General features: G+C 41.4%; 2 protein-coding genes across 2 annotated transcripts in view; both read right to left on the bottom strand.

The window, feature by feature from the left end:
• Positions 1–1,241: 1,241 nt before the first annotated feature.
• Positions 1,242–6,883, bottom strand: LOC106534516 (nuclear receptor subfamily 1 group D member 2). The gene is made up of 8 exons (XM_014031171.1): positions 6,658–6,883; positions 5,210–5,407; positions 5,037–5,125; positions 4,808–4,952; positions 3,448–3,950; positions 3,181–3,366; positions 2,841–3,051; positions 1,242–2,197 (listed from the first exon to the last, which is right to left on the bottom strand). Exons 1-8 carry the CDS (start codon positions 6,686–6,688, stop codon positions 1,998–2,000), a joined length of 1,563 nt encoding a protein of 520 aa, XP_013886625.1. The 5' UTR covers positions 6,689–6,883; the 3' UTR covers positions 1,242–1,997.
• Positions 6,884–9,834: 2,951 nt separating this feature from the next.
• LOC106534515 (ubiquitin-conjugating enzyme E2 E1) overlaps positions 9,835–13,142 on the bottom strand; it is a 7,793-nt gene continuing 4,485 nt past the window's right edge. Inside the window, exons 4-6 of the mRNA XM_014031170.1 lie at positions 11,628–11,760; positions 10,186–10,333; positions 9,835–10,098 (exon numbers count right to left, since the gene is read on the bottom strand). Coding sequence (XP_013886624.1) covers positions 10,001–10,098; positions 10,186–10,333; positions 11,628–11,760 — 379 coding nt within the window. The 3' untranslated portion in view covers positions 9,835–10,000. The remainder of the gene's footprint in view (positions 10,099–10,185; positions 10,334–11,627; positions 11,761–13,142) is intronic.

The following is a 13,142-nucleotide window of genomic DNA, read 5'->3' as shown; positions in this document are numbered from 1 at the left end:
ATATTAGCTTTTATTAATTTTTTTATTAAATAACAAACACCTATTTATCTGATTATTATTTAATTTAATGTTTTACCCTAATTAACCTACGTATTAAAAGGATTTTAAGTAAATTAACGCAGCTCTGAAGGCTTTATTTAACCTATTAAGCCCCAGGGGGTTTTCTTGATGTTTTTGCTTGAAATACCATGCTGAAGAGTGTATCTCAGCATTTACAAACTCAAATAATCTTGGTATCAAAATAAAGCTAACGCTTGGGAGACTTTATTAGAAGTGTAAGGATCAAAACAGCTGCTGTTGTTTTAGAGATATTGAGGATGGAACATCTTTTTTTTACATTTTTTCCACTCCTGTCTGAATAATTTTTGCATTAGACAGTATAACCCATTTAAAACCACAACGAAGTAGGTTAAAACCTCTTGGAAACCATAAAACCACTTGTGGACATTACCTGTGCAAAGATTCATGTTGCTAAAATTAACTGGAGCAAAGTTACAGAGGTTTTAGTAAAGAAATAATTTTGCGTTTTGTCATTCTGCACAGGACAGACCCATGATGGTACCATTAATAAGAAATCTTAAGATTTTACGTCCAAAAGTTATTAATTTTTTTCTTACCTGCCGGAAAAGACTTATTGAATATTTGTTCTTTTGAAAAATTATCCAAACATTTATTTGTCACCATATATTATATAAAATAATGAGAAAATATATTTGACTTCAGTTGGATCATATTCACTCAAGATCAAGTAAAAAAAATAAACTTTCCACACACTTTAAAACATATTTTGGTATCTGCTTCGACTTGCTTTAAAAACAAATGTCAAATCTCTGTCCTTTACAGATTTGTTGTAATGTATTTACAGATTTGCAACAATCCCATTTTGTACAGTTTGTTTACTGATTGTCATTTGAACTGTTTGGTAAATGTAAAAAGTTTCCTTGATCTTTTTAGCCAAGATTTTTATTTTTCTATTGATACCAAACAAGTCCAGGTTCAACTTACAGATTCTAAGTTAGCAGAAGTTAAAAGATATAAAAAATGGGAAATGCTGTTTTGGCGTGGGGCTCAACAGGATTCAGGCTCAGACCCAGTGCTCCCCCTGCTGGTCAACAACACTCATAACACCAACACAAACAGACCACACCAATTATTTTCATTCATCTTTTTATTTATACTATATCATATTTATAGACTATGTTCATCAGATATTTATATATATTTATATATATATATATATATATAGTTCATATATGTATTTCATGAGTATTTACATATGGCAGTGTTGCCAGCAGTTGATATTTCAACAAACTCCATCAGGAAAACAGGTGACAAAATTCAGTGCCATGCTGAAACGTTTCATTACAAAATAAAAATAACGAAGCGGGCGAAAAAGAAAAAAAAAAACGCGGTGGACTTCTAGCTTTACTTGATATTTTCAGCTCCGAAACTTGTGCAAACGTTAGTGTCTCTGCTTCGAACGGACGCCTCTGGAAACGAGGCGGCAGCGAACAAATAAACAAGTTAAATAAAAATAAAAACAGTATGTACACCCAACAAGCAGCTGGTGCTGTCTGTGTGATGGGAGCGGGTTGTTAACTGCAGCCATGCATTAGCAGTGTTCACACAGGTTCATTCACCCGCTCAGAGAATACACTTTGGAATTAATGGCTTTTGGAGGAAACAGATGTATAAAAAAAAAGACAATTTCATTTCTGCACTGTATATTTTCTTTTTATATAAAATGCATTCAATCTAAAACCTCTAACACACATGCTGTGTGTGTGTTCATGTGCAACAAGCAAAGCTATCTCTTCTACCACTACAGTAAACTTTATCATCTCTCTTCAGATCCCGACTCAACCAGTAAAACAATAAAAAAACTTCATACATTCCACGGACGAACACAGAGTTGGTCGAATACAGGAAGAAGGAGGGGGGGGGGCGGGGCAAAGTCAGAGGCAGGTCCAGGTCCAGGTGAAGGCCGAACCAGGCCCTCAGGGGTGAACTTTGAAGGACAGCAGCTCCTCGGAGTGCATGTTGTTGAGCGAACGCAGCTCGGGGAGCTTGAGCAGCAGTTTGGTGAAGGTGGTGGCGGCCTCGTCGCCGTGGTTCTCCACCACCAGGTTCCGCAGGGACCAGATCAGCTTCTCCTGCAGGGCCTCCAGCGAGTTCAGGTCCTGGACTCCTGAGCGATCTGAACCAGAGCACAGAAGGGGGTGGAGCGTTAACGCTGGAGAAGATTTGGATTTCCTGGAGCCAGTGGTGGGCACAGTTCCCCTAAAGCACTAATACGGGAACTAATTTTCTAATTAGTGCTTTAGGGCTTTTGCTAATTTTAAAATGTATTTGTGGATTAGCACTTGCTAAATTTATAGGCTAAATTTAGAAGCACTAACTGAGGTCTATAAAGGTTATTTATCAACATTAATGATGTATATTGACAATATACGAACTCAAATACCCCTGTGGAATATCAATGATAAATCTGAAGAGAGCAACATGAAAATATGTGACTCATGTTGTCTGTTGAAGAACGTTGACTGGGTTATTTTAGTGCTTTAGAATTAGAATTAGCTTTTACTAAAACTTTCAGTGCATTAGTGCTTTAGAATTAGGGGACCTAAATATTTGTGTTAGTGTTTTTGAATTAGGGGACCTAAATATTTGAGTTAGTGCTTTAGAATTAGGGGACCTAAATATTTGTGTTAGTGTTTTTGAATTAGGGGACCTAAATAATTGAGTTAGTGTTTTAGGGCTAGTGGAACTAATTTTTAGATTAGTGCTGCCCACCACCGTCTGGAGCGTAAAAAACTTTTTTTTTTTTTGTTTCATCTTACCGGCTGAGACGAGCACCACGGCGGTGAAGAGGCGGAGCTCTTCCTCGCTGAGCCTCAGAGCCGCCAGCTTCTCGCTGAACTCGCACATGGAGTTGAGGAGCTCGCCGGCGCCGAGCGCCCGCAGCTTGTCCAGGCTGTAGCGTTTGCCGCTCAGGAAGGTGACCGTTCGCTCGGCCAGGTTGAACAGCGAGGCGAATCGGACCATCAGCACCTGCGAGTCAGGAGTGGAGAGGTTAGCCTGACCTGATTTTAAACAAACAGCTGCTTCTCTTTGATGTCTGTTAGCAGAGCAAACACTGATCCAGAACACACGGTTCTGTTTGAGGACACGCCCCCTCACCTCGAACGTTCCAGCTTTCAGCAGGCACACCTGGTCGTGCACGGGGAGGTCACGGAAACCCGGGATACTCTTGGCGAACTCGACGACCTCCCGCACGGCGGGGGTGAAGCTCATGGAGAACTCCTCCCAGACCTCCTGGCTGGGCTTGTTGGGGTCCACATAAGGCGAGGTGTTCATGGGACAGACCTTCCAAAGCACAAACCATGAGTCATGAGGCTGTTTTTATAAAAGCTGAGCTTTGAAGGTTGTGGTTGAAGCTGGACTCACCAGGTAGGGTCTGCTGTTCAGGCGGCTGAAGGTGGTCTCCTCCCTGTAGGTGGGGTTAGTGGCGGCGCCGCCGTACGGACAGCGCTGGAGCCCACCCGACGCCACAGAACTGTCGTTCCAACAGCTCGAGCTCTCCGGCTGCCGCTGCGCGCCGCCGTCGCAGCCCGTCTCCATGGCGTCTGGCCTGCTCACCGTGGCGGCGCCCTCGTCCTCGCTGCTGTCCGACGCGCAGGAGGAGCTGGAGTTGGTGTCCATGGAGACCACGGACTCCGAGTCCTGGGGGCACCGAGGGGAGGACGGGCTGGAACACGACGGAGACTCGGAGGTCGACGAGGACGAGCTGGTGTCGCTGCTCATCGACTCCATGAGCAGCGAGGAGCTCTGGTCGCCGTGCAGCATGCTGTTCAGCTCACCGTTCTTGCTCATCATGCTGTTCATGGCGTTCTGCATCTCCAGCAGCATCCGCTGCTTCTCCCGCTTTGGGATGCGCCCAAATCTCACAGCTGAGAGGGAAAATGGACATTAGATCAGAGCTCCTTCAATAACAGACTGCTGCATCCTAAACGCACAAAGGAGCGTTACCGCAGATCCTTCCTCCCATCAGCTGTTAAACCAACACTGCTCTTAAGTTCCAAGCTCCCTGAGTTCGACTCAGTTTACACTCTCGAGTTTGACTCAGTTTACACTCTCGAGTTBGACTCAGTTTACACTCTCGAGTTCGACTCAGTTTACACTCTCGAGTTCGACTCAGTTTACACTCTCGAGTTCGACTCAGTTTACACTCTCGAGTTCGACTCAGTTTACACTCTCGAGTTCGACTCAATTTGCACTCGAGTTCGACTCAATTTAACAGATCTGCTTTTCTCTTGTAATTTTGTATTCTGCACGGTATCTGGTTTTTATTTTCTATTTTTATCTAATTTAGATAAAAAGTCGTCAACATTAGACCCAGTTTCTTTTAAACAACTACAACCGATAAAAACCAACCAGAGAACTGTGGATCGTTAAGTTTTCAGCTGATGAGTTCAAGCATTCAGGCATTGTTTAGAACATAAGTTCAAACATTTTATCCAAATAATCTCTTTATTTTACCCCACAACGGAGATGGATTGTTTTACACATGGTCAGTTGAATAGTCCAGTACTCTAATTATTATTATTCATATTTCTATTTTATTCTGTTTGTTTTATTGTTACTATCATTAATTCTGTTTTTATTGCTACAGTTGATGATGTCCCGGGGAAATTCGGGTGTAATAGCAGCAGCAGGGACAATAAAGGCTGCTTCTATTTTTGTTTTATTCTATCTCATGGAACTGGCAAAGCCAGTTAAAGGAAGAGATCTGAAGCCAAACGCTCACCGTCTCGGGACATGCCGACAGCCAGGCACTTCTTGAAGCGACACTGCTGGCAGCGGTTCCTGTTGATCCTCACGATGGTGCAATTCTCCATCTTCAGACACTTCTTGTACTGGATGTTCTGCTGGATGCTTCTCCTGAAGAAGCCCTGGAGAACGAGACCAAACAGGTTAGCCTACGCACAAAACGCAGAGACGGGTGCAGCCGGGGGGCGGGGGGATAGTCGACGCACCTTGCACCCCTCGCAGGCGTGGACGCCGTAGTGGAAACCCGAGGCCACGTCTCCACACACTTTGCAGAGCAGCACCATCCCGTTGATTTCTGCAGAAAACGTGAATCGGTGAGTGGAAACGTCTCCGCACTGCGCAGTCGAAATGTAAAAACATAATAATAATAAATTCTTACTGGTGATGCTGCTTTTGGCAGACGAGGCGGAGCGGCCCGACTTCTCGGCGGCGGCGCTCTTCGCCGGCGGAGCGATGTCCACCACCATGCCCACGGCCCTGCTGGGCAGCGAGGGCCGGGGCACGGCCGGCGACGTGTACCCGCCGCTCACGCCGGACTCCGAGGAAGACCCGGAAGAAATGTAGGCGATGACTCCTCCTGCGCAGATAAGACAGGTAAATAAATACACAATCACGCTGACGCAGCAAACTTTACTACGCCGTGAAGTACACAAGTCAAAGCGCAGCTCGCGGTAAATATTGACCGCCTCGTGTACCGGCTATTCATAGAAAGCGGAGGCACGCCCTGACGGTGTTTGTACACGTGTGTTGCTGCTTCTCGATTGGTCGGCTCCCCGCTGCCTTTGACCTGCTTTATCAACTCCAGCTCTGGTTGGGTAACAGTTACATAACAGGGAGCGTGCTCCAGCAGACGGGGTCACTGAAGCACCGGGGCAACGTTTGCAACAACGTTTGCAACTGGTGCAAAGGATAGGAAAATAAAAAAAACAACACCCTCCAAGGTTGTTACGCAACTTTGTTTTAATGTGGAGACACAAAAAACCCACAAAATAAAAGTCTTTAATTGAGTCATAAAGGTTTGATTTATCAGATTAAAGTTTGAAAAGTTGCACTCAGTGACACTTTCACTAAATTCAGATCAGTTTTGATAAGAAAAACCCAGTTTGTTTTCCTTTAAACAGAACAAACCTCAGACTGATTACCTAACCACAACCATGACTGCTCTCTTTCACTCTCTGACGGCCCACCCACACGTGGACCTGTCATGAATTTCAGCAAAAGTAAAGAAAAAAAGAAAAAAATCTAGGTCAGCCGCTGTTTCTCCTGCTCCTCTCACGTGTACAGCGGAGCAGAGGCAGCGCCGCGGGATTATGCAACCCCGCTACGTCACTCGCTCCGCTCCGACCAATCGGAGGAGAATTCCGCGGCCGCGTGCGCTCGCGGGGGAACGCCCCTCGGCCAATCGGAGCGGCGCTGCCGGGAAGCCCGTACACAGAGGCACATGGCCAGGCTGCTCGGTCCATGTGAGCGGCACCGGGAAGTGGAACACTGTTGTTGTGTCAAAACGTTAGCGGGGGCGCTCTGCTGCTCCTAACCCCGATTTAAAACACAAATAATCCCACACGACAGCTCCTTTTCACCGCATCACAACACCGTAAAACCGTTTTAAACAAATAATAATCATCTAACATAAAGAACAGCTCCGGGTCGATCTGCTACATTATGTACTCGAACATAAATCATTGATTCTGACAGATAAATGGACTTTAATTGTTAAACTTGCTTTTATTTGGGTTGACACAATCAGAACCCACCACCGCAGAGAACCCAGATGAACCCAGAACCGAGCCATTTAAAAATAAAATGATACAAACATTTTGTTCTTACCGGGTTTGGCTGTTCCGATGTCCTCTGGCATCGCTGCTCCAGGAAGAAGATGATTTAAAAAAGAGATAATTTTTAGTCTTAAAGTCTGTCAGCAGAAAAGCAGCGACAGTCGAACCCGTTCGGAACCGGAGTTCATAACAAAGAAGAACTTCTGTAGAGTTTCTGTTCTGATCCAGACCCAGGTCCGCTCTCCTGTCCGTCTTGTTGTGAGTGACTGCGGGCTGAAGGGAACTCGATGTTCTGAATAGTGGGGGCCATGTGACCCATTTGTCGGCCCCGCCCCTCAGCCCCGCCCAGCCCGGCTCACTTTAACCCAGTGACACACTTTTCGCAGCGCCGGCGGAGGGGGGCGGAGCTAAGCGTGGCGGCGACGTAACCGCGGCGGTCACGTTGCAGAGCAGCAACGTGCTGCCCTGGTTGATCGAATTTAATCAACTTATCGATCGGTTTGAAAGGCGGCCATCAGTTTGACTCAAAGTTTTCTCTTTATTCATCTTAAAATTATTTAAAACTGGCTTCAGGTAAAGACGAGACAATATATAAGTAATAATAATTACCAGGAAATTAAATATTTTTTATTAGTCAGTCACGTGTAGTACACGTTTCTGAAAACATAAACCGGTTTGAGTAACAATGTTTTGATAATAGTTTTACCTTTCAGTTTGAGTACAAGTACTTTAAGTTTGAACAGCAACTTCCCTATGTATTTTTGATTTTTTTAAATATCTATACTACACACTAAATACTCAATAGTTTACTACTGTATAAATTATGAAATTAAATCAAAAAGATGTTTTGTTGCAACATTTAAGAGTTACTTGTTCGAACATTAACGAGCAGTGTTGCCAGAGAAAAGAAAATTATCAATATATTATCATTATTATTATATTATTATTAATGTTTGATAGTTATTTTGACCCGATATGTTAATAAATAGTAACTAAAAATAAATAAATACTGTAAACCAAATTAGAGGAAAACAGTTTAACAGTAATGATACTAATTAAAATATTTATTATACTGATTCAAGCTGCTGTAAAACAAAAAACTTAAGGTAATAATTTATGGAAAACACCAAAGTAACAGATGAACGTTTGTAAAAGTACCAGTACAACAGTAAAACTAATAGACACGGTTTAGTGAATATAAATTATTTACTTTTATAAACACAGACGGTAAACAGATCAAAACAGGTAAAAAGTGGAACTTTTATTGTTTTCAGTTTTTGTCTGACTTCTTAGAAATAATAATAAAAAAGTTTTGTCTTTTTCTCGGTGGTCCTGGAAGTCCCCAAACTCCCCCAAACATCAAACAACTGAAACGAGGTCAAAGGTCTTTATTCATTTTTAGATTTTGATCAAAACCAAACCGTTTCAGATTAGAGGCTCAAAGATCCTCCAATATGTCTGAATAATCACAGACTGAATCATGGTTTCATCATTTTACTCATCTTTGGCAACAAACCAAGATCTGACAATTTAGCTTTTTTCTGACCTAAAAAAGAGCAAAATAATAAAATTAATTCTTGTTGCTGAAGTTGCAAAAATAAAACCACAGAATTCAGAGCAGAACTAAGTTTAAAGCCACTCATCAGGTTTTATTTTTTACATTTTAATCAACAGAACAAGTGAAAGAAACACGTTTCTGACTTTAATCAGTTTGAATCACGTGTAATAACATCCGGTCATCGTTCTGCTGCTCGGGATATTTTAAATCTCAAACATAAATCATTAACCTTTGTCCCGACCGACCCCATAATAATTTTGTTTTTATCACGTTTGGAATTTGTTGCGTGTGCAAAAAAACGAACCAGAGGTTTTAACACAAGTTAATTTTTAACTTCAGGGACCTCGAGTGTACAGAGTTTTTCTTGGAAAAAAAAGGCTCGTTTGGGTAAAAACTAAAACAACTTGTACCAAAAACAGAAATGATTCACTCTGTCATCCTTTGACTCAAATATTTACTCAAACATCGAATAAGGACATAAGAACAAAACAAAAAGCAGCTTCCAGACACAGTGATGAAAAGCAATAAAATAAAATAAAATAATAAAAAAGACACAAGACTAAAACGAAACAGAAAAAGATGAACAGAAGCAAAACTGACATAAAAGGTCACAGAAAGATGATTAAAGACATAAAAAGCAAAAACAAGACCAAAAATAAAAAGTTACAGAAATAAAGAACGCTTTAAAAAAATGAAAAAGACAAAAATACAGTGGTGGAATAAGCATAATAAGCCTTTTATTTTAGCTAATTAGTTGTTTTTTGGCTATTTTTGGAAACCGTTAGCAGAGATTGGCTTCTGCTAATTTTAAGTCTACAAAAAATTCACAAAACTTTGATTTTTATGCCATTTATCCCAAATTAAATCTAAAATATCCCCTTATGAGCTGTGCTGGATGTGTCAGTGTGTGTAGCCTGTAGCATCTTTAGCAGCTAAACTTCAAAATAAAAGCATCCAAAAAAATAGAAAAATAAATTATTTAAAAAACAAATACAAAAAAAGGGCAGACTGGGTGACTGTCTTCTTAGCAGTAAGTTAGCTTCCTCCAAATTCTCTGTTTATCGGTTTAGCGATAGCGAAGCTAAGATTCTTATTAAAAGGTTAGTGAAGCTAACTCTTTGGTTAGCTGTGTCCACTGCTGCAAACAGGACACAAATAATGAGCATAAAGAATAAAAATGGAGTCGAGAGTTGACGTATATTTCAAAAAGCACAAAGATTCATCTGAAATCATTTCTGTGGAGATATTTTTTAAATAAAGTTAAATATGTAGAAAATTATAAAACCATTAGTATCCTGGTCCAGAATGAGCCGAACATTTAAAAACTCAAACAGAAGTCGTAAACGATCAGCAGGATCTCTGCGGCGACGCTGCATCAGCACCGACTCATCGGTCCATCATCGCCCTGCGTTCTGCAGAGGAAGAGGAACGTGATCCAGGATCCGGGGGTGCCCTGAAACCTGAAGACCGGTGACCCCTCAAAGCCTGACTCAACCTCACTGCATTTAGAAACCACCATCTTTAGCTCATATCAGCTGCAGCCACACCTTCAGCTACTCGCTCACAGTAAGTACACAGATATTTAAAAAGTTATTAAGAGTAAATGTGGAGGAAAGTTGCTCCGGTCCAACATCTGAACTGAACTGCAGATAAAAACCAGAACAAACGTCGTTCATTTTGTTCCTTTATTACCATAATTGTGGAGATAACTTAATCAGCGAGGACAAAAACAAACCAGACAATAAAGTTCTAAAAATCTGAGATAGAAATAACCCCGACGCCCCGGCCTTCCTCCTCCTCCTCTTCCTCCTCCTGGCCCCGCCGGCGTCCTGTGGGTTCAGGTGGCGTATCGTTTCGTCCACTGTTTGGCTGTTCGGTCATGTTCGGCTCTGTTGGTCGTGTACTGGGTGGCGATGCTGCCCACCAGCGGGTCGGCTGAACGCAAATAAAAACATAATTCAGATTTAATTGAATAAGATGGCAGGTAAAAGCAGAATCAGGTGTGCCAGGTTCTGGTCCTACCTGGGTTACAGTCTGTGAGCAGGGAGCAGATGGACAGCAGGACCTTGGAGATGGTGAGGGCCGGGCTCCAGTTGTCCTTCAGGATGTCCAGACAGATCACCCCCTGACTGTTGATGTTGCAGTGATAGATCCTCGTACGGAACGTCACCTGAGGACAGGAAGGAAACACCTGAAACTCTGGGTGCTGGACTCCAGAGGAACACCTGGACCTGCAGGAGGACAGAGCCCTCTGGTGGCAGAACGAGGGAAACGTTCACCTCAAACACCTTAAAGTCACCTAAACAAATAAACACATCAGCTCTGCTTTTAGTCAGAATGTTTTAGTTTTAATTCTTATTAAACAGCTCGTTTCTTTCATCCTTTTACTTTTTTTTATTATGTAGAGAAAAAAAAAACTTTTTGTTGCCACAAAAACAAAAGCATCTCAATAACTGACTGAAAACTTGTTTTCTGAAAGAATAATTCAGCCATACTTTTATCTTTTGGTGATGCCAAACACAACTGTTTTTAACTTTTCAAAATAAAAGTCCCAGTAAATTTGCTGCTCTCTACTATTCCTTTGGAAATGTCGACAGTTTAATTATAATAATCATACAAAACAAAGCATTCTTTTTAATTACTCTAATTTTACTCTGCAATTGTTTTGTTTGGTTTTTTTAAATCAACAGCAGACGGGAGGCTTGAACCAACCTGTGGCTTCAAGTTCTGCCTCCTCCAGGGAAATATGAACTTTTAATTAATATTTTCTGAATTGAAAAAAAATGATTTGGGGAGTTTTTTTTTTAAATACCCATTAAGCGTTCAAATTTAACAAGTAATTTAAATTCGATATTTGTATTTCAGGCTGACAGCTCTAAAATACTGTCAGGTTTATTGTGAACAAAAACTATAAAACTTGTCTTTTTAAGCCAGTTTAAAGGCAACTTTTGTCCTGAAGTTAAAAAAATCTAAGAAAAAACAAAAAGTGCGGCGACCTTTCATGAGACCCAGACTGGAATGTTTTTCTCCTTCAGCTCTTTTCACGCAGTGGATTTTTTATCGTGGTCACATCGAACAGAGAGGGTTTGATTCTTTATCTGTGGTTTTTAAGAATCAGCTGAGAGGAAACAGATCAGAGGGTTTCAGTCCGGCTCAAAGTTAAATCAAACAAAGTGTCGAGACGATCAGGCTGTGTGAAAAAACTAAAGTCTAAAATCTACAATCATTGCAGCTTAAAAAATGAGTCTGTTTTGTTTAGGCTGAGTGTAGCACCACCTGGTGGCCGACAGCAGAATCACAGGCAGAGGGTTAGAAGCTGGAAGTAAAGGAGGTAAAAAGATCCAGGAGTTTACTGGACGAGTTCAGGATTTGTTTTGTCGACAACATATAAAAAAAACTAAAATGAACGGTTATCTCCCCCCACAGGACCACCTGAGGGTTCAGGCCTGCCCTGTCATCAGTACCTTGGGGGGTTTGAAGGGGTAGTCGGGCGTGAAGGCGATGTCCAGGAAGAACACGCCCCCCTCGTACACGGAGCCCGGCGGTCCCAGGATGGTGGACCTCCACTCATAAATGTTGTCTCCTTTGGGGCCGGCGCTGCAGACAAACATTCAAACCATTAAAGTCTAAATAATAAATGTTTTTAATGTTTGCATTTGTTCACGTCCATCTTTAATTATCGGGCTAGATAAAGGGCGGCCATCTTGGATTTGGTTAACATTGTGTTCAACTTTTTGGGTGCGAAACACTGGATAAAATTACTTAAATTTTAACAGATTAAAAACTAATATTTCTTATTTTTGACTTGTAATATTGATTACTGACCCGAGATCTTTGTTCATTCCTCATGTTTGATAAAAACTTAAACTCAAAACAAATCTCTGGTCGTGTTTCTGTGTAATCTGTACAGATTTACTCCCTGACAGCTCAGAACGTGTGGTTCTAATGCCTACAAATATCTGACATCAGTATTTATTTCCTTCTGAAGCTGATGGAGGATAAATCTGACCTGACTTTAAAGACGTGTGGAAAATGTGACAAATAAATAAATAATTCTGATCCTTTTGTTTTCGGCTCACAGAAGTCTCAAAGTGTCATTGATCCTAATCTGGGCTCAGATGATTAAACCGGGATGAAGTTTCTGGGATTAAGAGAAGCAGGATGGTGTTTACGTCCACACAGCTGGACATCGCTCACATCTGGATCACAAAGAACTCAGAGCTGCGTCGGCCCGATGCTCAGAGCACAACGGGTTTAATTCTTCTAAATAAAACTCTGCTGGCACACTGACACGACTCTGCTCCTTACATCGTTCCTCTTTTAAACCAATAAACTTTAGACTTTATTTAAAAAAGAAAAAGTCTTTTACAGGCAAAAAGGTTTACTATCTGAATAATATTTCTGTACGGTTTTCAACTTGTATCTCATTCTGCAATTTTTGTTCCATTTTAACAATGAATGTATCGAAACGTTCGTCTCCTTCAGGACGTTTCAGCAAGTTATACTTTTTGAGATATTTAGCTTTTTTGTGCTTAAAAATGAAAGGAGCTTAACGCATCCTAAAAACCTTTCTAAATGTTTATAACAGGATTCCCACACTTTGGTCAACATCAAATTCAAGGACTTTCAAGTCCCTCTAATTCAAGAACCACGCGCAATGACAATTACCTGCTGCTACCACAGAGTTACCAATAAACAGTTTTAATATCATGTAAAGTCAATGAAAAACTGAACATAGAAGTTGTTGAGTCAGAATCAATGAAAGAAAGTGGATTAAATGTTTTCATATCTACAATACATGGACATGTAACTATGTCCTGGGAGGTTCGTGGTGCTTCACCTGGGCTCAGAAAGAACGACCCGCCCTCCTCTACTCTGATTGGGTAAAACTAAGACTATGGCTCTCTTTATTTGTTGAAAGCCACGTCAGTTTACCTTAATCCTGAGTTATCCACCACAACAAATGTAAGGTTTTATAT

Source organism: Austrofundulus limnaeus, unplaced genomic scaffold (assembly GCF_001266775.1).
Source record: "Austrofundulus limnaeus strain Quisiro unplaced genomic scaffold, Austrofundulus_limnaeus-1.0 Scaffold1196, whole genome shotgun sequence".
Lineage (NCBI taxonomy): Eukaryota > Metazoa > Chordata > Actinopteri > Cyprinodontiformes > Rivulidae > Austrofundulus > Austrofundulus limnaeus.
This window is presented reverse-complemented; position numbering and strand designations above follow the sequence as displayed.